The 27192-nt window shown below is 43.2% G+C and overlaps 1 protein-coding gene across 4 annotated transcripts in view; it reads right to left on the reverse strand.

Moving 5' to 3' along the window:
* Positions 1–27192, reverse strand: part of ARHGEF3 (Rho guanine nucleotide exchange factor 3) — a 308895-nt gene that overhangs the window by 25904 nt on the left and 255799 nt on the right. For all 4 annotated transcript variants that reach the window (XM_036870025.1, XM_036870026.1, XM_036870027.1 and 1 more), the window contains 2 exons: positions 15564–15671; positions 427–597 (listed from right to left, as the gene is read on the reverse strand). In XM_036870025.1, the coding sequence (XP_036725920.1) occupies positions 427–597; positions 15564–15671 (279 nt within the window). The remainder of the gene's footprint in view (positions 1–426; positions 598–15563; positions 15672–27192) is intronic.

The following is a 27192-nucleotide window of genomic DNA, read 5'->3' on the forward strand; positions in this document are numbered from 1 at the left end:
AGGGAATGAAATTAACTGCATTCCATATTAAAGTTTTCCACAAAACTGGATCAAAGTTTCATAAACTGAATATTTTAAAATATTCTAGAAGCTGCTATTAAAATATAACTAAAATGATTATTTCTGTGAACTCTATGGTCCTAAACAGACACTTCCTGATTCATCTTCTTTGTAAATTCAGATTTTCACATCAGTTTCTTTTTTTTTTTTTTCCCCACATCAGTTTCTTTTAAAAGTCAGGGCCACACCCACCCAGCTGGATGCTGGTTTCTCAGCTCCTTACAAGGTCTGACATCCCCATTTGTCGTCCTTCTATCAATGCAGTGAAGAACTGACTTGGAGACCGCGGTGTAGTCCCCAGCTTGGCTCTCTCCTGCAGTGTGCCTTGTTCTAGACACACGGGCAACTCCGGGGGTCCCAGCCTACCTCCTGACGTTTGATTTCCTTGGACGTGAGCATCTGATTGACGCACACGTCGAAGGTCTCACTCCACAGCTTGCTGTCTCTCCGCTTCGTGCTCGAGGGGGCGGCATTTCTGGACCAGGGTCTGGGGGCGAGGAGGTCAGGGCGGCTCTCGCTGCGGAAGCTGATGGAGCGCTGAACAATGAGAAAAACAAACCGTCACGGGGGCAGCAGCAGGGCTGGGTGGATCGTTTGAGTGGCTTCCTGTTACTGACAGAACATAAATCAGACATTTGCAAGAAAGAGAGGACAATGCCACAAGGCCTGTGGGAAGTAGGGCATTGTCTTGCGCCTACGTGCTAAGGAAAATCGGGCAAGGGGCCGCTTTCAGAGACATGAAGGGAGTATCCGTTCTGCGAGACCGGGATAACCAAGTGTACCACAGCACAAGAACATTTCAGGTCAAATGCATGCGCAAAGGCGGCTCTCAGACAAGCGATGAGCTCTACTTTTTTCCCGTGGACACCTCCGCTCTTGAGAACAACAAAGGTTAACAGTAGTGGATGTCCTTAAAAAAAAAAAAAGCAAAAAGAACATCTGGCCAGTACTCCTACTCTCCTCCTCCTTCTGGGAACACTGCCCACTCTCCTTGGGTATCCCCTCTCACGTAGTTTGGGCGGGCTCCCCCAGACCTGACCAATCAGAGTACTCCACCACCCTGGTTCAGAGAGGGACACGCGATTCCCTGAAATTTGCTGTGTGCTTCATGGGAGAAAGAGCAGAAGCTTTTTCCTTTGGGATTGTAAGCTCACGAAATAACATAAGCAGGAGTTTCTTGAAGCAACTCTCTCTGTTCACACAGAAGAGTGTGTCTGCTATAGGAGAGAATAAAGGGACGCACAGAATGAGGGATGGAGAGAGAGTCCAAGGGAGGGAAGGAGGGAAGCAGCAAGCTCTACCCACACTCAGCCCCTGGATCTCAGTGTGCTTGAAGCCAGGAAGAGCCACTAAGTCTAAGGGCTAATATTGATTGATACATTCCTCTTTCTGCTTACATTCGCCTCAATTGTGGTTCTCTCTGTCAGTTACCATCTTGGCATCAAATGATGCCTGTCCCGAGTTATGTTCTTATTTTACAAAGAGGTCCTGGTAGACTTTGGGGTGGTCTAATCATCCAAAGTCCTCCCCTGCGGCTGAAACATGCTACCACAGTGCTTTCTCTTGACAAATACAAATGATCAAGAAGAAAGCTGAATGCATCATTTTCAGCCTTCGTCCTAGATGATTTCAACACACTTATTGGAAACTGCCAAAGCAATGAGGTGTTGCTGTGTTGAAAAGCCACATTCTTATTTAGCAAGTGTTCCCTGCCATGGCTGTGGCCACATGTCGATGGCCTTCAATGTGAAGTTCCAACTCCTTATTTTGGCACAGAAGTCCTCTTGTAATCTGACCACAGTCTATCTATCTAGAATCACCTCCTGCCACTCACCCATGAGCCCCCTATTCTCCAGCCCTACTAGGCTATCTGCCATTCCCTAAATGTACCAGGCTTTGCCATTTGCTGTGCTTCCTTCAAGCAGTCTTCTTTTCCTGGAATGCTTTTCTTTCGTTGCCTTGCTGGCTAACTCCTAAGTGTCCTTGGGATATAACTCAAATACCTCCTCTAGGAAGCCTTTACCAGTGTTCTCCCATCCTTTCCCAGAACAATTTGGACACCTCTCTGATATAATGATGATCAGATTTTATTATACTTATTGGTCACCTGCTCTGAATTATAAACTTCCTGAGGGCAGGAACTGACTTTGCATGTGACATATGAGCCATCATCTCTGAGACATTGTAAGGTAGCTTCCAAATATTTTGAGATTCAACCATAAAATTTAAGAAAGTAAAGAAAATTTTAAAAGAACTATTCAACATAAGGGCGTTGTTAAACAAGTTATAATTCATCTGCTTGATAGAATGTTATCTAGCCATTAAGACAATTCTGAGATACTTTCAACAGGTAAAAATCCCTCCTTTGTAAGTTAAAATAAAATTAGGATTAAAATCTGTATATGAACACTTTATAATTATGAAAAAATGCACATGAGCAAAGATACACAGGGAATGCCACAAAATCTATTGTTTTTGCCTGATGACATTATAGGTAATTTTCACCCTAGTTTACAAATTTGTATAATTCAAGAAAAATGAATAAATGAAAAACGTAAAAAGAAACTGCCCCTCGGTCTAAGGGGCTTCAGGGTATCACCACAACCTTCTGGAAGCAGGAAGCGAGCTCTGTTTGCAAGCAGTAACACAGTTCCTCAGGCTGGCCTAGGCACCTGTGAGCTCCTGGGCTCATTACTGAGCTCATGATCGCTGGACCAGCCCTGTGAGGGTCAAGAAAGTACTTGTTCCAAATGCAGTTTACTGATGGTATCTCACAAATCCCTGTGATCTCTTGAAAACAGGCCTTTATAAACAGTGACCAGACTAATGCTTGCAGATCCCCCCCCGGCACTCAAAATCAATTAGCCACAGGCACGGAAAGGTCAAAACAAGCAAAGTGAGTCACCAAGTAACTCACTCATCTCAGTTTGCGGTTCTGATGCCAGCTGGGGCAGGAATTAAACAGCAGAAAGAGAGGAAAACACAAAAAAGAAGATTCAAAATCAAAGACATTTTCCACTTTCACTTGAGAGAATCAACCGCCTTCTTTGTTCCAGTGTCAGCCCCTGACCAACTTCAAGTGTCCCCCCTTCTCCACCACCAGTTTGAAAGTAATTTAGGCTAACTTTAAATTTTCATACAAAAAAATATAAAATTAAGTACAAATCCCCTCATTTTTCCCAAGTACACTTCTAGAAGTAACTGCTATAAGTTTGTTCGAGGTCTTTCCACACCTTTTCTATGCATTTGCTAACATTCACAGAAAACAGAATGTCTTCTCTTTTCACTCAACAACATGTCTCTCCATGTTAGAATATAAGACCCACTCTTAAAAAAAATAATAATTTATGGAGGTGAAATTCACACAACATGAAATTAACCACTTTGAAAGTGAACAATTCAGCGGCCTTTAGTACATTCACTAATGTACTAGTGTAGTGCAACCACTACCTCTAGCTTGAAAACATTTCCATTGTCCAAAGTCACTCATTCTTTTTTTTTTAACTGAGGTACAGTTGGTTTACGACATTATATTAGTTTCAGGTGTACAACATAGTGATTCAAACATTTTATAGATTATACTCCATTTATAGTTATTATAAAATATTGGCTATAATCCCTGTGCTATACAATATATCCTTGTAGCTTATTTATTTTATATATAGTAGTTTATACCTCTTAAGTCACCCATTCTTTTTTTTTATATCTTTATTGGAGGATAATTGCTTTACAATGTTGTGTTAGTTTCTGCTGTACAACAAAGTGAATCAGCTATATGTATATGTATATCCCCATATCCCCTCCCTCTTGAGCCTCCACCCATTCTTTTTAATGGCTACAGAGTTAGTGTCCCATAGTCTGGACGGACCACATGGATTTAATCAACCTCCAACTGATGGACATTAAAATCGTTTCCAGTGTCTGGCTATTATAAAAAGTGCCTTAGTGAACATCCTTTATGTATTTATGCTGGTATTTCTGTAAGGCAGATTCCTTGAGTAGAATTCCTTGGTCTAAGAAGTATCAACTTCTTAACATTTGATAAGTACTGGCAAATTGACCTTCAAATAGTCTGTTCAACTTCATAGTCTCCAGAAAGGTATATGACAGTACCTTTTTCTACACACTCATCAATAGGATATTATTATCAATCTGATAGGAAGAACAAATACATCTTAATTTCAGTTTCATGTTTCAAACATAAGATTGAACATATTTTTATGTTTTTATTGAAAAATTTCCCAGAGTTGGAGACTTTTTTTCTGTTGCAGTTTGGGGGAAAAAAAGAGAGAGGTGAGCTATACTAGGGGAGCTCTATCTCTAAGAATTCCTGGTTTTGTCTTTCCTTAGTGATTGCTGGGCTTGGATACTAAGGGGGAAGGGACAGGGATGAAGTTCACCACGTATATCACAGAGGGGCCATACATACTTGCCCATGCTTAGTACTTCTGATGAGTTCTCTCCGATCCTCACAACCACCCTGAAAGGTGAGAGTTTATTCCCATCTGGCTGATGATTAAACTGAGGCTAGGGAGGCTAAGGTATCTCCCCAGCTAGGATTCAAAACCAGATCTGTTTGACTCCAAAACCTGAGCCCTTTCTACTATGGGGACTGTACCTGCTGTTTACATGCAAAGCATGCATCGCAGGGAGGTTTCAGTCAGATGGGACTCAGCCTTCTTGGAATTTAAGTCCAGTTAAGAAGAGGGAATGTTGGGCTTTCCTGGTGGCGCAGTGGTTGAGAATCTGCCTGCCAATGCAGGGGACACGGGTTTGAGCCCTGGTCTGGGAAGATCCCACATGCCGCGGAGCATCTAGGCCCGTGAGCCACAACCACTGAGCCTGCGCATCTGGAGCCTGTGCTCCGCAACAAGAGAGGCCGCGATAGTGAGAGGCCCACGCACTGCGATGAAGAGTGGCCCCCACTTGCCGCAACTAGAGAAAGCCCTCGCACAGAAACGAAGACCCAACACAGCCAAAAATAAATAAATAAATGAATAAAGCCAGAAAACATCTTTAAAAAAAAAAAAGAAGAAGGAATGCATTTGCTCAGTTTTAGGAATAATGACTGAGTGGCTCTTGGATCAATCAAACTTCAGATTTACACCTTTAATTTGGATGGATTAAAACAAACATTTCGTCTTTTTAAAACTCCACTTAGAAAGGGGAAGGACGCTGAAAGGAAGAATCCCAAAGAAATAAAGAATGCTGGACAGAGGTGTGGTTAGCAGCTGGCTGGCCCTGGAGACAGCTCACAGCCAACCAGGCCCAAGCCATGGGGGGGTGTTCATGACAGTGCTGGCCACACACCACACCTGCACCCCTCCCAGTCATCAGTACAGCTGGCCACAGGTAGATGAGGGGATGGGAGCTAGCGGAGAAAAAGCGACTACTGCTAGGAGGAAAAACCCAAAGAAGAGGAATGCCTTGAGAGAGAGGAGAACTAGCCGCATCCCTTCCAGTGCCCCTGCCACTGCCCATCCCCCTGCTCTGGCTCTCTTTCACCATGTGCTGTGTGATATCATTGACCGGTTTGTTTCTGACATGTCTGTTTCCTCCCAATAGAAGGTAAGCTCCTTGAAGACAAGGGTGTCTATTTGTTCTGTTCACTGATGGATTCACCAACACTGGCACATGGTAGGACCTCAACAATTTTGCTTAATGAATGAATGTCGTTGCTTGTATGTGCTGGGCTCTGTGAGTGGGGCTTTAGAGCCCTGCTATGCCCAAGAGGTGAGGATTCCTACTCTTTTTTTATAGATGAGGAAACTTGAGGCTCAGAGAGGGTGATTCTTTGCTGAAGGTCATGCAGCTAATGAATGGTGCTCCAGAATTTAAACCCAGGTCAATGGTGAACTCAGGATGACAATCCACGTCTGGTCTATTTGAGTCCAACTCTCCCCACCCCTTGCAATTTTTTTTTATATGCTTTTTTTTTTAAATTAATTTATTTTATTTTTGGCTGCGTTGGGTCTTCGTTGCTGCGCGCGGGCTTTCTCTAGTTGCGGCGAGCGGGGGCTACTCTTCATTGCGGTGCGCGGGCTTCTCATTGCAGTGGCTTCTCTTGTTGCTGAGCACGGGCTCTAGGCGCACGGGCTTCAGTAGCTGTGGCACGAGGGCTCAGTAGTTGTGGCTCGTGGGCTCTAGAGCGCAGGCTCAGTAGTTGTGGCGCACGGGCTTAGTTGCTCTGTGGCACGTGGGATCTTCCTGGACCAGGGCTCGAACCCGTGTCCCCTGCATTGGCAGGCGGATTCTTAACCACTATGCCACCAGGGAAGCCTCCCCTTGCAATTTTTAACCAATATCCTACCCTGCTTCCTCTAGGGTAAAATTTAAAGTGTGTTGGAATGCATGTGCCCAAATAGATGAGTCTCAGGCTACTTCTCAGTCTATGATAGGGAATCTCAGCCTTGCCACCACTAACGTTTTGGACCAGCATATTCTTTGTTGTGAAGGGCTGTCCTGTGCATTGAAGGATGTTTAATATTATCCTCACCTCTAACCACTAGATGACAGTAGTGCCCCCCCACCCCAAGCTGTGACAACCAACACATCCGCAGATGCTGCTGAATGTCCCCTGGGCTGAGAAACACTGGTTCACGGTGACCAGGAGAGGCTCACTTCAAAGTAAGGGACCCAGCTTGGAAGGGACTGGATTCAAAACAGAATCATGTACATAGGTCCCCCTAGTTATGGGGATTCTGGGCCTGGACTGAAAAATGTTCCAGGACAAGCAAGAGTTTCCATGAGGGAATCTGGGCCAGAAAATGAGTCAAAAGCCCAAAGCTCATAATTACTGGCAGCTAAAATAACAATGGCCATAGCAGGCACAGATACTGCAGATTTAGGAAATGGGTGCTCATGTTTATGCCTGAACTGGATATATGGAAAAGATGCTGTAGGTGGGAAAAGGGGGCCCCTTTACACGTGTCAGAGGAAATGTAAACCCAGCACGTTAGGCATGATGGAAGATTTGGTTTGTTAATGCTGCCTGTTCCGTGGGGTACTCCCTTGTCCTTTTCCCAAAACAGAAGGTCTCTATGGCCAAAGATAACATGCTCCAATAAAGAGTTCAAGCCAGGGAAATTCTCTACATTTACCCTTGCTATTTTGTAGCAGATAGCTTACTATTGAATGGATTGACTTACTTCACTCTGTATGACAGACTCTAGGTCCATCCACCTCACTACAAGTAACTCAATTTCATTTCTTTTTATGGCTGAGTAATATTCCATTGTATATATGTGCCACATCTTCTTTATCCATTCATCTGTCGATGGACATTTAGGTTGCTTCCATGTCCTGGCTATTGTGCAGCAAAGCACACAATAGGTTTTTTCCCTATAAAGTGGTGATGAATTCTACCCTGCAGAGTTGTGAATGAGGCCACGAACATAAAGGACCTTGCACAGAGCTTGGCTTGCTGTAAATACTGAACTAATGAAAGATGTTAGTACTAAATTTAAAATGACAAGCTTTAAATTGCAATAGTCAACTATTACAACAGTCTAATTATTATTGCAGGAATAGTAAAGATGCTGTAAATACTGAACTAATGAAAGATGTTAGTACTAAATTTAAAATGACAAGCTTTAAATTGCAATAGTCAACTATTACAACAGTTTAATTATTATTGCAGGACTAGTAAAGAACAGCAGAAAATCAGGAGTTCCTTTTAACACGGAATACAGGTTACTCCTCAACTACATCCTTACCTTCCAGACAGGCAATAAGTACAGTTTCTGGTTGCTTCCCCCAACACATACACACACACACACACACACACACCTCTACTCCTTGAGCTCATTCTCCACATCTGCCAAATAACTTAGGACCAAAGATTTTATCAGCTGTAGAAAGTATATGACCTTGGATCAAGGGGTGATATTTGAGGTCCTTGGAGAAGAAAATCATGGTTGCCAGCCCATGGAGATTAAGCACATATGCTGGTACTCTTCCTACTTACTTCTCAGATCTAGATGGCATCAGTCTTTCCACACTCCTTCCTCAAACCTGAAATGTCCTCTCTCCCCTTCATCCTCATCATCTCTGAGCCATTCCAGGCCCAACACAAACCCTTGCACCCTTGCCCAAAGAGAGGGAGAAATGTGACTATGAGTCTAGAATTAGGATGTAAGAACACAAAGAAGCAATTCTGTCCAAGACAGATACATATCAAAAGTAGAGGCCTGATGCTCAACATCACTAATTATCAGAGAAACGCAAACCGAAACTACAATGAAGTATCACCTCATACCAGTCAGAATGGCCATCATGAAAAAGTCTACAAACAATAAATGCTGGAAAGGGGTGGAGTAAAGGGAACCCTCCTACACTGATGGTGGGAACTAAAAATAGAACAACTGTATGAGCCAGCAATCCCAGTCCTGGGCATACACCCAGAGAAAACCATAAGTTGAAAAGATACATTCACCACAACGTTCACTGCAGCACAATTTACAATAGCCAAGACATGGAAGCAACCTAAAGGTCCATCGACAGAGGAATGGATAAAGAAGTTGTGGTACATATATACAATGGAATATTACTCAGCTGTAAAAAGAACAAAATAATGCCATTTGCAGCAACATGGATGGATCTAGAGATTATCATACTAAGTGAAGTCAGACAGAAAAAGACAAATATCATATGATATCACTTATAGTAGAATCTAAAAAAATGATACAAATGAACTTATTTACAAAACAGAAACAGACTCACAGACTTCAAAAACAAACTTATGGTTACCAAAGGGGAAACGTGTGGGGGTGCAGGATAAATTAGGAGTTTGGGATAAACATATATGTACACATTACTATATATAAGATAGATAATCAACAAGTACCTACTGTACAGCACAGGGAACTCTACTCAATATTTTGTAATAACCTATTTGGGAAAAGAATCTAAAAAAGAATGGATATATGTATACGTATATAGCTGAATCACTTTGCTGTACACCTGAAACTAACACAACATTGTAAATCAACTATACTCCAATTAAAAAAAAAAAAAAGTAGAGGCCTAACACTAGTGCTATCAGATGGCTTGGTGTTTACACTCTTTGACCAGAATTCCACTTCTGGCAATATAATGTAAGGAAAGAAGAAATAAAGACATATACAAGATTTGTGATCAGGATGTTTAAAGCAGTACTATCTATAATGGTGGAAAAATGCAAACAACTTAAGTATTCAACAATAGAAGGGTGATTAAATAAACATACATCCTTTTGACAAAATACTATATGAACCCATTAAGAATTGAGATCATGAAAAATATTTAATGACATGAAAATGTCTTTATACTGTAAGGTTATTTTATACTGTTAAGACAAAAGCAAGTTAAAAAATAGTATGATTACAATTTTGTTTTTAAAAAATACTCACACAAGTATATAGTAAAAGAAAAGATTGCCTGAGTAGATACCAAAATGTTAATAGAAGTTTTTTGGTGATGGGAAGATGGGATTACAAGAACTTTTATTCCCTTTCCTGTGCTTCTCTATATTTTTCATTTTTAAAAATGATGTTATATAATCAGAAAAGAAAGCCCAATAGGAGGTATTTTAAAAAAATAGGACAGGTTGGGCGGGAGGGACAAGCGCTGAGGAGGCGAGCCGGGCAATGGCGGGGATGGCGCTCAAGAGGCTGATGGCCGAGTACAAACAATTAACACTGAATCCTCCAGAAGGAATTGTGGCAGGGGCCCAGAAGACACCTGTTTTGAGTTTGGGGTTTCTCCTGCCATCCTGAGTTTCCCACTTGATTACCCGTTAAGTCCTCCAAAGATGAGATTTACCTGCAAGATGTTTCATCCCAACAGTAAGTGCTTTTGAAGTAGTTTCAACAGTTCCAGGAGAGGCCTAGAGATTGTGTGCATATGAGCATTCATGGTATACTGCTATTCTGCTGTGTGTTTGGAATTTTCCATAATACAAAGTTTAAAAATTCATTATGGTCAGAAGAGTTGATTGAGGAAGTCAACAAGTTCAAGGTGATTAACTGTAAAATTCAACTATGAAGAGGATTGTGGGTAATTAAAAAAAAACTAATAAGGGCTTCCCTGGTGGTGCAGCGGTTAAGAATCCGCCTGCCAATGCAGTGGACACAAGTTCGAGCCCTGGTCTGGAGTATCCCACATGCTGTGGAGCAACTAAGCCCGTGCGCCACAACTACTGAGCCTGCGTGCCACAACTACTGAAGCCCTCGCGCCTAGAGCCTGTGTTCTGCAACAAGAGAAGCCACTGCAATGAGAAGCCCGCGCACCGCAACGAAGAGTAGCCCCCGCTCGCCACAACTAGAGAAAGCCCATGTGCAGCAATGAAGACCCAACGCAGCCAAAAATAAATAAATAAAATACATAAAAAAAAAAAAGATTATATTGAAGATAAATACATTCTTTAGAACGATACCTGTGATGTAGTTTAAAGACAAATACAGCCAACAAACTGATTGAATTATGTGAGTGTGTACTAAGAATAGCCTGGCCTTTTGATGTTCAGATAATCAATACAAATAGTTTTAAAATCTGGCCTTACTGTAAAAAAAAAAAAACAATAGGACAAATGTCATAAAAAAAATTCAACACAGAGTTACTTAATAATATTAAAATATTTACAACCATTAATAGGAGACTGGTTATATAAAATAAATCACATCATGTTGGAATAATATATACTCAGTCCATTAAGATATTTTCCAAGAATAACTGTGATATAACACTTCCCTTAAGCCATAATAAAACTTTCATCCAGCTAAATGACAAAGGGAGGATGAAAATAAAAGAGATAAACAAGATACACCAGGTAAAATGCAAAAAAAAGAAAAGACAAAATAAAATCCAAGACAGAAAGCATTAAAAGAAATAAATAGAAATATTTAATTTTAATAAAAGGTACAATTCCCCCAAGAGAGTGTAACAATGATGAAGAAGAACCTTTATACACCTAACTGCGTAACTTGGAAATATGTGAGGCCAAGACCAATAGAGATGCAAGAAAAACTGATCATCCACAGTCCGTGGGGGCCACGGGGGGAGGTTTAAATCCAAAGGTAAACAGAAAACACAAAGATAAGGCTGGAAAGACTGTAACACCAAATTAGGTCCAGAGTGTGTAAGTTTCATAGATAGACCTAGAATAACACTGAAAGGAAGTTATAAAATATTAACAGGGGTTGTTTGGGAGTGGAATCTTTCTCTTTCCTCTTTTCTGTATTTTTCCGTAATGAACATACACTTTATAATGGAAAAGAAATACAGTTCATGTTCAAAGAGAACGCAGGGCTCAGTTACGGTGCAAGGAACCCGGCATCCCGTAGCACGCCCTGGACTCGGCCTAAACGAGTCCCCCAGCCGCACGGCCGTGACGGGGAGGTGGACTCAGCGAGCGACCGGCCGAGGCAGCTCGCCTTCGTCACTCCACATGAGGAGTGAGCACACGCCAGCCCCTTCCAGAGCTGGGCAGGCCAGTGAGGGGATTTATAGGCCCAGAGGGATCTAGACATCTGTGCTCCTGTCTACCAGCAGCGCTAACCTCCCTGGTCAGAAGGAGATGGAGCGCCGTGCAGTCGGCTCTCCCTCTCTGACCTCCACAAATGCTGCCTTTGTGCTGAGGCCCGAGCCCCCAGTCCACAGGGGGCATGGGGGGCAGGGAGGCCACAGAGAACAAGTCCCGCAGTGTCTTGCTGAACTGCCGCTGCAAGGACCACTCACATTTGTGACTGGGCTCTTAAGCTTTTTGGAAGAGGCTGCCAGCCCCGCGCTCTCTCGATATCCTCCTGGGCTAACCTGTGGCCTCCAAGGAAGCCAGAGGAAGGACTGCTAAGTGTTCTATTATTGATGAAAGCATCATGTTTGGGCCTAACTCATCTCTCCTCCTATGATAAAAGGAACCCAACCTGAGAGACCTAACTGGATATCGCAGGGATGTGTACGCCTCTAAGGTATCAGGAGCCAGGGACAAGGGATACTGCCACAGAGAAGCAAGCTGCTCAATTACAGCAATGAGTTGTTTTGGGAAGTAGAAAAAAATAATACACACATACGGGTAAGGAATGAATGACTACCGAGAGGCTTGGGGCAGCCCTGTACTCCTTGCTTTCTGTTTCTCCCCTCTTAGAATGGGCATCAAGACCACCACAGGCAAAATGGGAAAGGATGTGAAGTTGGCCTACTGAGTACTCCTTTGGGGCCTCTCCCTCCCTCCCCCCGCCAATCCTCCCTGCTCCTCAGGCTATATTAACACCTATCCCGCTCCACCTGGGGAAGGAAGCAATAAAGTCAGGAGGCAATTATTGGGATGCTAGGGCTGGAAATAATTCTGCAGAACTTGCACTGCATGTGCCAAGGTGACTTACAGGGAGATACATGGGGGCAAGACGGCATTCTCCGTGCTTCGCAGGTCATCCTGCAAACATGGCTGTCTAACTTGCATACAACCTCAGGGACATATTTCCATTTGCTGACCACTCCCCCCACCAAGGACACACTCACAGCATAAAGACATTGTTCAAGTTCTCTCTATGTTCATGTGCATAACCATTATGAATAATTATTCTGTTTCTACCGGGTTGTTTCTGTCCAATAAATGGAACCTGGAGTTAGCTATTTATCGTATTTTAAACGAGTAAATAAAAAACTATTTTGCCAAAAAATTTTTTTGAGGTTTTAGAAACCAATTTCCACCTGTCAGATTTCCCCCCCCTCACGTCTGGCTTTCTCATCTTTGCCTGGCCTCAGTCTGTTGGATTTCAGACATGGCTTGATTTCCTTCTGTCCCAGTTCTCTAGGTCAATGCAAATTTGCAAGGTGATCAAATATTTCCTGCAGTGTTCCCTGTGTGGGATCTGTGTAGGGCAGAAACAGGAGAAAAGAAATAAAGGTTGCCTGGGAAGCCAAAGGAAAGATTTTGAAGGTATGACAATGGAAGACCTTAAAGCATTGTGCTTTGAGTCGGGGCTGGGCTGTGGTGAGGAGGCATAGACAGTGCTCTCCCTGGACCCATGAGCATAAACACGGAGTCTACAGGCCAGGCAAGCTGATGGCAGTGAGCGAAGAGGCCAGGTGTTGGGAGGACAACTGGGAGAAGTGGGGACATTTGTAGATGACCGTTGGCTGGCTACTTAGGTACAGCTCATAAGTGCCATGTGGGAACACAGGCTCAGCACTGCTAGGCCTTCCAATTCCTCAAAAGAAGCCAGAAGTCCAGATTCTTACATGGACTGTTTTGATTTCTAAACGTTAGCTCAAAACAATGTGCAGCCAAACAAAACACAATCGAGGGCCAGATGTGGCCACAAAGTTGCCAGAAGGCAGCTCTATCCAGGATGTAAGCAACGTGAGGGCAGGAGTTAGAGCCTGGTGCATGATGAGGGCCCACTTAACTCTTGTGGAATGAGTGAGGGCCTTCTTGGGGCAGACGGTGGACTCTCCGCAGAGAGACAATGGGAAGAGATGGCTGGCAACACGGAGGTTGAAATAACTACGGTGAACTTGAGCCACAGCCACTGGGACGGGAAGGAAAGCATGAAATGGTAAGAGACAGGCTAAAGAATTTTCAAAAAGCAGAACTCAGCAAAAGACCAGATGTGCAGGGCTAGGGCAGTGATGATCTTCCAGTGGAAGCCTGTGATGAACTTGGCCAGAGGGCTTAGGGACTGGTCACTGGGGAGAGAAGGTAAACACACTTTTCTTCACTAGCTTCAAAGACCTTCATCTGGCTCCCCAAGACGACCTTATTGTTTTTCTCCTCCATTCTCCCACAAAGGGGATCAGGGGATAACCAGGGGCCCAGAGATTCCAGCACAGAGCCAAACCCATAGCTAATGAGACGATGAGGTGTTCATTCGGGAGAAATATTAGCAGAGTTAACAGAGGAATGGGCAGGGAGGGATCTGCACTGGTGAGGGATGGCACCTATAGGAGAGTGGGGAGAAGAGCTGGGGCTGTGCACAGTCACAGCACGTTGGCTGAATGGTGTGGCAACAAGGACCGGAGTGGGTGGGGGAGACTTCAAACAGTTCTCAAATCATAGATTTCACAGCATGGGACATAAACCTTGGGTGCTGGTCCACAATTTTTTTTTTTTTTTTTTTTTTTAGAAACTCTTTTTTTTTTTTTTTTGGCCACACCACACGGCTTGTGGGATCTTAGTTCCCCAACCAGGGATTGAACCCATGCCCTTGGTAGTGAAAGTGCAGAGTCCTAACCACTGCACTGCCAGGGAATTCCCTGGTCCACAATTTTCTTAATGACTCAGAAAGTCAAGATAAAAATACTGCTAAGCAAAAGTATTCAGGACATGTAAGAAACTGGCAGACTCAAGACTACTCCTCAGCTGAACAAGGTGAGACTTTTCATGGCATGACTTTCGTGGGTCTCAGTCTACAAGAGGATTTTTATGATTATCATATTGGGCCCAAGGCCTTAAGACAAATCTCAATTTTCACTTTAAAAGATAAACTTTATCAGGAGTTTACGAACAAGAACTACAAACCACCTGTTAACCAAAGAATTATTATAGTAGTTAATATTTACACCTTAGCTGGTTAGGAAGTTAGTGATTACTAACTACAGGCCAAGGCACTATGCTAAGTCCTTTAAATGCACTCTCCTGTAAATCTTTACCATGATTCTATAAAGGAGCTGGTAGCATCATCCCCCAATGTATCCATGAGGAATAAAAGCAAGACCTAGAGAGATATGAAGTTATCTGCCCAAGGTGACAAAGTTTTGAGTGACAGAGCCAAGGACAGAAGTGAGATTCTTCTACTCCGGGGCCCTTGTTCTCAGTCAGGGGTCAACAAACATCTTCTGTAAAGGGCCAAATAGTAAATATTTTTGGTGTTGTGGGCGATAGGATCCCTTTCACAACTACTCAACTCTGCCTTTGTAGTGCAATGGCAGCTACAGAAAACACATCAACATTTAGGCATGCCCGTGTTCCAGCAAAACTTTAGTTATAGACACCGAAATTTCAATTCCATATAATTTTCATGGGTCATGAAATATCATTCCTCTTTTATTTTTTTCCCAGCCATTTTTAAAAGTAAAAACCATTCTTAGCTCCAGGGCCATAAGAAATCAGGGGGTGGGCTGAGTTTTCTCCCACATGCTATAGTTTGCAGACACTGGTCTAAATCACTAGGCTCTCCTGCTCTCCAACTTACATCATGTGCTGGTTCCCTTGGGAGGCCCATAGATATTTTAGGACAAAACCTATGATAGCGCATCTGGATGGGGCACAGGACTGTGAAATATAATTGTGAGGAGCCCAACAGAGATGACTCCTCCAGTTACACCTTGAGGGACTCTGCCTGACACCAGTTTACAGCTTGAAAACATCTCTTTCTTCCTTTCAGTCCCCTCACTTGCTCTCTTCCGTTGAAATAAGCATTGATTCATGTCAATCCGAAACCAGGGGAGGTTCTAGGTAGGACAGGGGTGTCTCCTCCCACACAACGTGGTTTTCTGCAAACATGAGCCCACCGTGCCCTTCTTACCTGCAGGGTTTGGCTGAAGCGCTTTAACGGTGTAGCTTTCACGGGTGGGATGAGGTTTGCTAGGGATGTGACTCTGGAAAGAGGTTTGACTCGTTTATTACTAGGCTCCTGTAGGGTTAAAAAAAAAAGGAAAGGAAAATGTCAAGGTCAATTACGAAGACAACATAACTCCACTATACAGTCATGTCCCACTCCACAAGCTGCTGGCTGCACACCGATCTGTGGAATGTAAACAGTGCTCTGTCTCACTCCAGCTGTGTGGAGGTGACCTGGCTGAGGAGCCAGGGAAGGAGAAATGGCAGAGGGATGTCAACAGAAGCAGCCTCTGAGTGGACAGCAAATGGGCAGGGATCTCTCCTTTCCCTTCACCCCAAATATATCTGCCAGCTTTTAAATCAGAGGCTTCTACTACTAAACAGCATCATTCTCTTCAACCCCTCCTGTAGAGAAAAGCTGCCTCAGATTTCCCATCCAATGACCTTGTCAGGCAGTTGTCTTTTGATGCTTCTGGTTTCATCTTTTTAAAAAACCTTTTCTCCAACTTACCTGAAGCCGCTCTCCAAATTTCTAATATGCAATGGCTTTTCTAAAGCACGAAAAATCCTTTTTTTTTTTTAAGTACACCAAATTAAAACAATATTGTTTAAAGAAGTTATTCTATTGCTAGGCTCTTAACAAAGCATCTTTGTATCTACAGTATATTTGAAATGCACATATTAATAGTTATAAATAACAACCAGACAGCAAAAGAAAATGTATAGAGAGAAAACCCTACCATGAGCATCAGTTTTTATACTATACATAGCCACAAGTTTTGAAAATCACCTCCACATAAAACGTGCAAATCTGCAAGTTACCCCAAACCAAGCTGATGGATGCGGGGAGCCTACCCATACCAATGACTCTGCAGATGAGAATTACATAAATAAAAACAACAGGCTGTGGAAAAGAGAGATACAACAGACAAAACACTTTCCAAAGACAAAGAGAACAGTTACCCTTATCTTCCTAAGCTCCATCTGACCTGCAGGAGATGCTTGACAGCACATGAAGACACCAAATTTTAATGGAAAAAACCAAACTTGCCAATGGTTGTGGCAAAACTCAATCATTTCCAAAGGGAGCCTCAAGATGCTCATCTTTCTTTTTCAGCCATTGCCTTCAAAGTTTTGAGAGTTAAGCCAGAACTTCAGATTCTCCAGAATACCCCTGCAGGGTGTTTTGAACATAGTAGGTGCTTGGAAAAATCTTGCCTGAATTTGGAGTTCTGCCGAGAAACTCTCATGTCAGTTTATGCCCTTGCCAGCCTCAGAAATCAGAAGCATTCTCTGAAACAGACCCAACCTTTCTGGCATTCAAATAGAAAAATTAAAAGGCCTTTTAAAAAGCACAAAACAATTCCACAACATGGCCCGGAGTGACTTCATGATTTCTCGAAGCAAATACTTCCAAGACGGAGAATCAATCTGGGCTGCCGGGTACCTCTCCAGCCTCTTGGTATGCTGAGCTGAACAGACAGCAGGAAACTCTCCGAACACTGGGAAGGCTTAGTTCCAAAATGCAAAGGATGAATCTCTCAACATGAGAGACATCGCATTACAATTATTTAAATGCTGAAGAGAAAGATCCAATAGCCCTTCTGCTTCCAGGTGACAGTGCCCTTCAAGGATGCTCCCTGTCCAGTGCCTGGCTCCTGAGTATCTGTGCCCAGAGGAGGATTTTTAAAATATCTTTTTACGTCAGAGCTCCACTACCAGCGGGCATACTGAATACACACACACACACCCACACACCCACACACACACACACACACACACACACACACAGCCTCTTGAGCATCTCTTGAATGGCTCCTGCTTTGGCTGGAAATGCCAGAGTTGTGATATACCACCTTCGGTGGCACAAACTGCATTGCAGCAAGTGAGAAGATGGGGGATTTCCTAGGGGATCAGGACTTGGTCTCAGATAATCCTGCACGTACCTCAGAGCCCACTGACTCCTAGGTCTCTGTTTTATTAACGGCTAAATCTGCTAGGTCACAGATTCTATATCAAACTAGGGAAGTTGAAGGGCAAACGCCAATTGGCTTCTCTTGCTTTAAAAAGGGGCAGGGAGCCCTGCATGCTTGGCAGGATGAGGGAAGATTCGGCTCTGTTCCACTTGCTGTGTCATCTTTTCTAAGGTTCTGCTGACTTTGCTGCCCATTTTACATGAGCCAGTCAGATGGGTGTTTTTCTGCACCGCTATAAGATGTATGCACAGTGCAAATGTTGGCCCCTCTGCAAGTTGTGTGCAGTGTTGCTACATGAGATTGTAATTAAAACTCCTTTCCTAAGGCTTTGCCCATTTGGAAGTAAACACTGGGCTGCTCTCTGGCAATCTGACATTTCCAAGTAACGAACAATCAAAACAGAAACCACTGCTGCATGATTTAGTGCTTGATGCAGCAAAGCGGGCAGGTGCAATTTCACAACCAGAACATTTACAGGTTATTGAATCTATAGAGGAGGCTTTATGCCTGACCCACATGAGTCAAATATAAATTATGGTGTTCTCCTTGAGGGCTTCAGTGAGAATAGGAGATTAAAAAAATTCTTGGCCTAATTTGATTTTTCTTTTCCATTTTACTCAGTATGTCTCGAGCTACATTTTACTGCTGTCGAAAAGGAGCCTCAGGGAAAATGTTTCCAGATTCTAGTTAAATAGCTCTACTGAGAACTAGCAAATGCAATAAGAGGGATGCTTTCAGGCTTTACAGAGAGATGACAGAACACAACCTGCAGAAGCTTCCTAATCCAACAACTCAGCTGCCAGACCAAGCTGGGCAAGGTCACTGCTAACCCCAGGAATGAAGTGTCCTGTTTCAAGTGCAGACACCACCCTCACTATGCAATTTTAAGACAGGGCAGGAGGACATCTCACTAAAGAGGTTAGAAAAATAAAACAAAAAAGAAAAAGGCATTGAGTATTCTGTGTGGGCAGTATTTTCTGAATAACAATCTTTTTGCATGTTTTCCAGACCTTCCAGCTTTTTTTGTTTTTCTTGTCTTATTGCACTGGCTAGGACTACCCATATATTGTTGATTACAAGCTGAACTAGCAGGTACCATAGTCTAATTCCGAATTATAAAGTAATTATTATGAAGGTTTCATCATTAAGTATTGTATTTGCTGAAAGCATGGAAGAGACACCCTTTATCGAGTAGAAAAAGTTCATTCTGTGCTAACTTTGCTGTGAATTTTTATCATGAATGAGTACTGACTTTTATCAAATATTTTCTCTTCATCTTTCCAGAGGACAAGGAATGGGAAAAAAGAAGGAAGAGGTGGGAAGAAGGGAAGGAGAGGATGAAGAAAGGTATAGAGGTCATATTTTTCATAAAGGAATTGATTCAGCAATTTTAAATATCTCTTGTGCTTGAATTACAAACAAAGGAGAATAAAGCACTCCATGTAATTTTATTTTTAATGTGAGATTTAATTAAATAGATTTTAATATTCCTTCCCTAGGGGATACAGTTCTTATCCTCTCCTTATTCTTCCCCCCAAAAGATAAAAACCAAAGCACATTATATGCAATGTAAGAAAATGCCTATCATATCAATATAATTTGGCACTATTTCTTATTCCTTAAAAAACAGTTCCATTCTAATAGATGTGGCATACAGGAAACCCTCACTCATTCTCCCTGCACTTCATTTTTGCAGCCAGAGTGGGGTTGGAGAGCAGTAGGAGAGTCTTTCACATCACGTCTGTAGCTTCCCTGAGACTCTGCTTTTACTGAGTCACAAACACGGCCCAGGAGGGGCCAGAAATGCAGCCATTAGTGCAGGACTGACTGCTCTATTGCAGGGCAGCACTGCTCTTGGATGCCCTACACCTGGCCAGGAGAAAGAGAGAGGTGAGAAACAACTGTGCTAGCAGATGCTTTTGCCCATGAGTTGATGGAATCATAAAAAAAAGTCTTTCAAATGTTTAGAAACACCAGGAAGCCTTATGCAGGGCTACATTTGTGTGACGGGAGATGTGCTGGGAACTGCACACCCCGGGGTCATGTGTCATCCAACAGTAACCCTCTAGGAGGCTTTCATCATCCTCATGTTAAACAGGAAGTTACGATCTCAGAGTGATGGAGAAGCTCTAGAATTATTACATAATAATAATGAGCTCATATTCATTGCAGGGACTCTTCTCTATGCTTTACAGATATCTACTAATTTATTCTCCTAACAGCCCTGCAAGGTAGCCACTATTGTGATCCTCATCTTAAAGATGGGGAAAGCTAAAAAAGGTGGCTAGGATTTAAACCTAGGCTAGGGAGGCTGGATCCAGAGCCCATGCCCTACTCCAGGGCTTGGCTAACTTTTTTGTAAGGGGCCAGATGGTTAAATATTTTAGGCTTTGAGGGCTGTCCAGCCTTTGTCACAACTACTCATCTCTACCATCAGCCATAAACAGTATGTAAATAAGTGAATGTGACTATGTTCCATTAAACCTTCATCTATAGACATTAAAATTCGAATTTCATATAATTTTCACACGTCACAAAATATTATTCTTCTTTTGCTTTTTTTCGACCTTTAACAAATACAGAAACCATTCTTGAGGGCTTGAGGCCTTTTTTTTTCCCCCTGCTCATTAGAAAAAGGAACATGAGTTTTGCTGGAGATCCCCCAATTTTCAATTAAGTATTTTGCTCAGTAGAGGACACTGTAGAAGATTCTAGAAAATTAATTTCCAAAATACTGTTTTCTGACAGCACCTTTACTATACTAGGCAACATTCAAAATGCTTAGATCCTGAGTTCCACTTCCAAGTACTACTGAGTCAAAAATAAGGGGTAGAAATCTGATTTTAAGATGGTATGGGGTCAAAATGCTCCATAATACAAAGATTTATTTCAATGGACAGAAAACAGTTTTGTGAATGTACTAGTGAATGCTGAACTGCAGCAGACAGGTGCCATCTGAGATTTTTACTTCAGTTGTTAGTGAGGACCTAGTGAGAAAGGATACTGAAGAGGCAGACATGACCTAGAATCAACAGTAATTAGAAGAAACCTGGTCCCACTACTGAATTTCAATAATTCTCAACTGATATAGGCCAGAATAGGGAAAGGTTCATGTGGCTGGGAAACTGAGAGCTGAGAGGGCTACCTTGAAACATTTATTAAAGACTCAGCAATCCCACTACTGGGCATAGACCCTGAGAAAACCAGAATTCAAAAAGAGTCATGTACCACAATGTTCATTGTAGCTCTATTTACAATAGCCAGGACATGGAAGGAACCTAAGTGTCCATCAACAGATGAATGGATAAAGAAGATGCAGCACATATATACAATGGAATATTACTCAGCCATAAAAATAAATGAAACTGAGTTATTTGTAGTGAGGTGGATGGACCTAGAGTCTGTCATACAGAGTAAAGTAAGTCAGAAAGAGAAAAACAAACACCGTATGCTAACACATATATATGGAATCTAAAAACAAACAAAAAATGGTTATGAAGAACCTAGGGGCAAGACGGAAATAAAGATGCAGACCTACTAGAGAATGGACTTGAGGATACAGGGAGGGGGAAGGGTAAGCTGGGACAAAGTGAGAGAGTGGCATGGACATATATACACTACCAAACGTAAAATAGATAGCTAGTGGGAAGAAGCCGCATAGCACAGGGAGATCAGCTCGGTGCTTTGTGACCACCTAGAGGGGTGGGATAGGGAGGGTGGGAGGGAGGGAGATGCAAGAGGGAAGAGATATGGGGACATATGTATATGTATAACCGATTCACTTTGTTATAAAGCAGAAACTGACACACCATTGTAAAGCAATTATACTCTAATCAAGATGTTGAAAAAAAAAAAGAAAAACTTCTAGGTCACCACAAATATTCTCATGTTCTCACTTCCCTTGACACCTCCTACTGCCAAGGCCTTCCCACCTTTTCATTGTATTTTGTTGTCACATCACTATAGTTTCCTCCAATCGGTGACAGTTCCTCAGGCTTTTGTGACAATGATACTTTTGAAGAGCGCTGGTCAGTTATTTTGTAGTATATATCTCTCAATTTAGACATGTCTGATGCTTTCTCATGATTGGATTCAGATTATGCATTTTTGGCAAGAATACAACAGAAGTGATGTGCCCTTCTTGGTACATCGTATCTGGGGGACATGATGTCACTATATCTTATAAGTGGTGACACTAACCTGGACGAGTTGGTCAAGGTGGTACAATGGGTTGAATTGTGTCCCCCACAAAAAGATATGTTGAAGTTCTACCCCCGAACCTGTGAAAGTGACCTTATTTGGAGATAGGATTTTGGCAGATGTAATCAGGTTAGGATGAGGTCATATTAGATTGCAGTGGGCCCTAAATGCAATCGTTGGTGTCCTTATAAAAAGGGAAATTTAGACAGAGACATACAGGGAGACAGCATATGATGATGGGGGCAGTGATTAGAGTGATGCGTCTACAAGCCAGAGAACACCAAAGATGGATGGCAAACACCAGAAGCTAGGAAGAGGCAATGAAGAATTCTCCTGCAGGTTTCAGAGGGAGCATGGCCCTACTGACACCTTGATTTTCGACTCTAGTTTGCAGAAGAGTAAGAAATAAATTTCTGTTGTTCTAAGCCTCCCCTCTTGTGGTACTTTGTTACAACAGCCCTACAGGAGGTATCTGCTGGATTTCTCCATTGTAAAGTTACTACTACTCCCTTTGGAATTAATACACATAAGTGGAAGAGATCCTTTGTGACTACGGGCATCCTCTGGAATTCAGCTCTGCAAGTGTTCACCCAGCATCTGCAAAGTGGGCTTCATTGAAGGGTACACGTGTCACCCTTGGGGGAATGTCTCCTGGCTTCACAGAGAGAACCAGAAGGTTGATCCAGGCAGAGCACCCAAGAGAGTAAGCCTTGGCTGGAGTGGGGCAGGTGAGGCGGTCAGCAGGCAGAGCACAGTGGAACACAGGGGCATGCAGGACACAGAGGCAGCAACGAGGAGTCCTTCACAGAGCTGTCTGAGCAAGAGGGGAGCAAAGAAGGGGAGCTTCTTTGGAGCCTGCAAGTGACTCTTCATCTTATTTTTTTGGAAATAGAAAAAGACAATAATCAAATAATTGTTCCTAACTCCAAAATTTCCATTAAAATTTTTTTTGTTTGTTTTCTTTTCCCTGGCACAGAGCTAACTGACCTGGTGTCATTTGTTACTAGAAGTTAAAAGGCAAATAATGAGGCCCAAATTCCAATGGAAACCTGGCTTCATTGATTAGGCCAAACGCATTTCAGAATTATTGGTTTCTAACCCACAAGGTGAGCAAAAGGTCTTCAAAAGTAGAACTATAATATCCCCCTAAAAATGCTTATAGGTGATTTCAACAAAGGTCCCACAGGCTTTGTGGACTCTGCCAAACCACCAGGAACAGCTCTGGGAAGAATTCCTGATACCTTCCTCCTGGCTAATCTCAAAGGTGGAGGCCACATCCTTGTGTTTATTTTCTCCAGCTGCAGGTTTGGTTGCCTTGCACTGTGCATCCAAGGGAGATTAGATTTCCTTTTTGATGAAATGGCCCAACTCTCTCTGCATCAGATGCTATAAGGAAAACATCCTAATTTCCTTCTTTAAAAGAAAAAAATGCTTTTTGGGGGCTTTGTTTTGTTTTGTTTGTATTTTTGCTACTGGGGACTAAGGAGAGCCTGGATAAATAAAATCCACAGGACACTCTGACTTAGTTCAGTCTCATGGCCAAGCTGTAGACAGGGTGTTGGATTGTTGTGTTGAGGAGCTGACAATTTCTACAGCCTCCCCTCATGGCAATGCTAAAAAGCATTGATGGAGACATCACAAAATGGTCTGGACAGATCCACAGATTAAACCACCGACTCTTGGGGCCGCAAAACTGAACACATTAAGGTTGGGGAGATGATCTTTATTCCATGTATATCAAGTCTGTTTTGGCTTGAGCCAGTCTGCACCTACGGCCTCTGGCCAAGGTCAGCCTGTGAGGCGGTTGCTTTTAGGGGGGTGTTGCTTAGGGCAGGAGCATCAGAGGGGGATGCTGGACTAAGCTCAGATGCTGCTGGCATAAGCCTCTGAAAGTATGCTGAGTTCCAGCCCCAAACAGAGCTCCCATCAAATGCAAGTAAAAAAATGAGAAGAGAAAGAAATCACACTTTATGACAATTCATGTGGTCATCCTGGCTTCATTTCCTCCAGGCCTCCCCTGCTTCCTTCAAGTTCAAAGCACATGCTGGCAAAATACTATCGCTCTCTAATATTTGTATAAACTGAATGGCAAAATGAAGGAAACGTGAGTGTGGGGCGAGTTACACGGATTTCATCCAGTTTACCCTGCTGGAGCAATTAATTTTACTACAAACTCTGAGAGGGCAAATGTTACTGGCATACCATTTTGTTTCTGAGGGAGCACCTCAAGCAAGTTATTATCTTTATTCCTCTCATTATCATTGACTGTTTGCTCCCACATTGGAAAAGTAGCCTGTTCTTCTCTGCCATGGGGATATTCATTTTTGCTGAATGGTGGTTTATGGGCCGAAAAACAAAAAACAAAACAAAACCTTGGAAAATAATTCAGTAAAATATGGGACTCTCCGAGAGCCGAGGTGGGCAGCAGCCTAGGTTACGAACAAAATCTCTTAGCAGTGCCAGTAAAATAAAACAGAACCACTGTTTCAGACACTGTATTTTTGGCTAAGGTTTCACTCCTCAATTACTTTCAAAGTTATTCGTTTCAGTCAACATTATAAGGGTAAGTCAACATTTGTCCTGGCAGCAAGCCCAAATTTATTTTATTAGTCTGCTACTGGTTAAATTGGCCCATGATTAAAAATATCTAATAAATAGCCCTAAAATATTGGAGTTTAGTAGAGAACCACATTCACGTTCTCTTACACAGGATGTTACTATTACTTAACCTTGGGCAGAAGGAGAAATGCACACCCTCACCCCGATAAGTTCCTTTTAGCAAACGCTAGCCCATCGCCTGAAACTCATTCTGGTCATGCCCAGACATGGCACTACAGACCTTCAGAGAAAGAGGAAGCTAAATATTTAGCTCTCTCTGCGGTCTCTGGCTCCACATATGCTTTCTGATCATCAAGCAAAGCTCTTACTCTGTCAAGGAGAAAGGGCCAGATGCTCAGAGCTGAAGCGCTTTAACAGTTCGACCTCCTGGAAAAGTGTGAGAGCTGCCCGCAGACTCAAGCCTCTGTGGCCCTTACAGGGAAGCCAACCTTAGGCCCAGAAGATGTCTTCTCATGAGTAGAATCAGGTTATGTCTTTTTGCCAAGAATGCCACAGAAGAAATGTGCCCACAGCACGCCACACCCATCTCCAGGTCTGGAAAATGGGGTCAGAGCCGCACATTCCTGGGTGGGGGACGCCAAGAAGTCAGCCGGAGGTGGCAGTGGTGGCCTAATCACAGCCACAGGCCAAGAGGAAGGGCTCTGTAGTTCTGGGGTTTCGGGCAGTCATTTCCTATTGACTTCTTGGAAACCCTTGGGTGGGATATAAATTCTGTATTTGTTTATCTCTGTAAAAGGGATTCCCTGGCTTCCCCTTGGGCTGGGTTGGAGGGGTAGGGGGAGAAGAATGCACTGGGGATTCCACCTCCGCTTCAGGGTTTGGGAACTGGTGTGTACAGACCTCAAGGTCACTTTAAGGACATTTGCTGAGGCTTCCCTGGTGTTTAAGGATGAGCAGAAAGCCTCTGCTGAAAGTGACAAAGTTCTTATCACTCTGGCCCCTCAAATGTGTTGATTCTTTGCAAAGGATCTAAGGATAAAATATGAACCAACCTTTCTGGCCAGAGGACAGTGCCCTATGAACTGAATACCCTATGACCTTGGGCCAACGATATAACCTCCACGGGCTTGGTCTTATGCCCTGGGAAGTGAGGGTGGCTCTCCGACCCTCTCACAGGGTTGTTGGGAAGGTGACATGAGATCATGTGTATAATGTGCTTGGTACAAGCCTGTCCCATAAGTTGTTGCCTGTAAATATCAAATTATTGCCTTGAAACTGTGATGTCCAAGGAGAGGTGTGATCTCCCCCCACCCTCCCCCCCACCCCCAGCCTGTTCTCCTGCTCTCGTTCATTCCCTGCAGCACTGATTTTGCTCTGAGCCTCCCAGGGACAAAGCTGGTGCTCCATGTTACCTGCCACTATCTCACCAATGACATGCTCTGTCCACCGAGGACTCGGGCTGCTATGAGACCACATTTTAATTCTACATTCCTGCCTTCCCTTTCTTCCGGCAGTTTTATCATCTGTTTAGTCAAGCTCCAGCTGGATAGAGCAAAACTGGGAGTGGTTTGGCAAGATGCAAGGCTACGTCCAAGTTGAGAAAAACATCAACCGTGAAATCCTAAGATAAGAACCTGAGTGGTGGAAGTACACCCAAGTGGGTAGGTCTTGAGGTCTACATCGAACTCCTCCCACCCACCCCTCCCCACCCCACCTTGCTGAATTATGGGCTAAAAGAGGTGGTCTCCAATCTTGCCTGATCCCACTACTATCTGGGATTAGGCAATGATAGGAATTCTGGGTGTTCAAGCCATGTCAGAGGTGGAAGGTAGAATTTCTCCCAAAAATAACATGTTACTTTTGGCTTCCAGAAAGGACCATACACAGATCCACTGACATGTCCTCTCTCTTATCTACCTATCATCCTTTGAAGCTCAGCATTATCTTAGCTTCCCAGAAGAGGAAAAAGAAGTACAGAGATGGAAAAGGATGCACAGATCTCAATCTCAAAGGAAGGACAGCGTGTTCCAGCTGAATCTGAGATGATCAAACACGTTGCAGGCAAGCAAAGCTAACAGCTGGGTCTGCCATCTGACTGAAGACGAGGCTGAGACGAGGAATCCCACATTCAGCTGCTGGGTAAAACCTACAGGGACATCCGACCAAGGGCACCAGGTCTTCAGGAAAAGAACACGGACCCCCTCCTCTTTCTGTTCTCGACGAGAACAATGATTTTCAGCAGTCAAGCCTTGCAGAGATGTAACTTCCAGAGAGAAACAGAAAATATATTTGCTGAGCTCCCTGGTAACCCCAGCTGTCCCTCCTAGCACGATTTATCCTTTCAAATCATTTGATCCACGTGCATCCTCAGCAGCACATGCCTCCACTGAGAATCAGGGAACACTGCACTTGGGTGTTTTAGAACAGTCTGCTCTCGACTGGGAACAGAATACACTGAAACCTGATTATTCAAAATGGAAAAAGCTACCAGTCACACAGCCACAAGGGATTGACTGAATTGGGAATAAAATAAAATATTTTAAAACCTTCCTGCTTTGGCTTTCAGCTGACATCTTACCACCCACTAAGCGATGGTTTGCAGAAAAATAAGGTACAAAGCATGCTGTTCAGGAAACTGTGAGGTAGGTAATCTACAATGGATTCATACGGCCTTGCTGTTGCCCCGCACACCACAGCTGAGCAGATGAATAGCTTCAAAATGTTACTCCTTGGGAAGTGTGTGTGTGTGTTTGTGTGTGTGTTCGTGCACATGCAGAACACAAGACTGAACTTTAAGACAGTTTTCATTCTGTAGCACATTTTTAATGACAGGAATTTAAAAATGCCCACTAACAATGG

The sequence above is a fragment of the Balaenoptera musculus genome, chromosome 11 (assembly GCF_009873245.2).
Source record: "Balaenoptera musculus isolate JJ_BM4_2016_0621 chromosome 11, mBalMus1.pri.v3, whole genome shotgun sequence".
Taxonomy (NCBI): domain Eukaryota; kingdom Metazoa; phylum Chordata; class Mammalia; order Artiodactyla; family Balaenopteridae; genus Balaenoptera; species Balaenoptera musculus.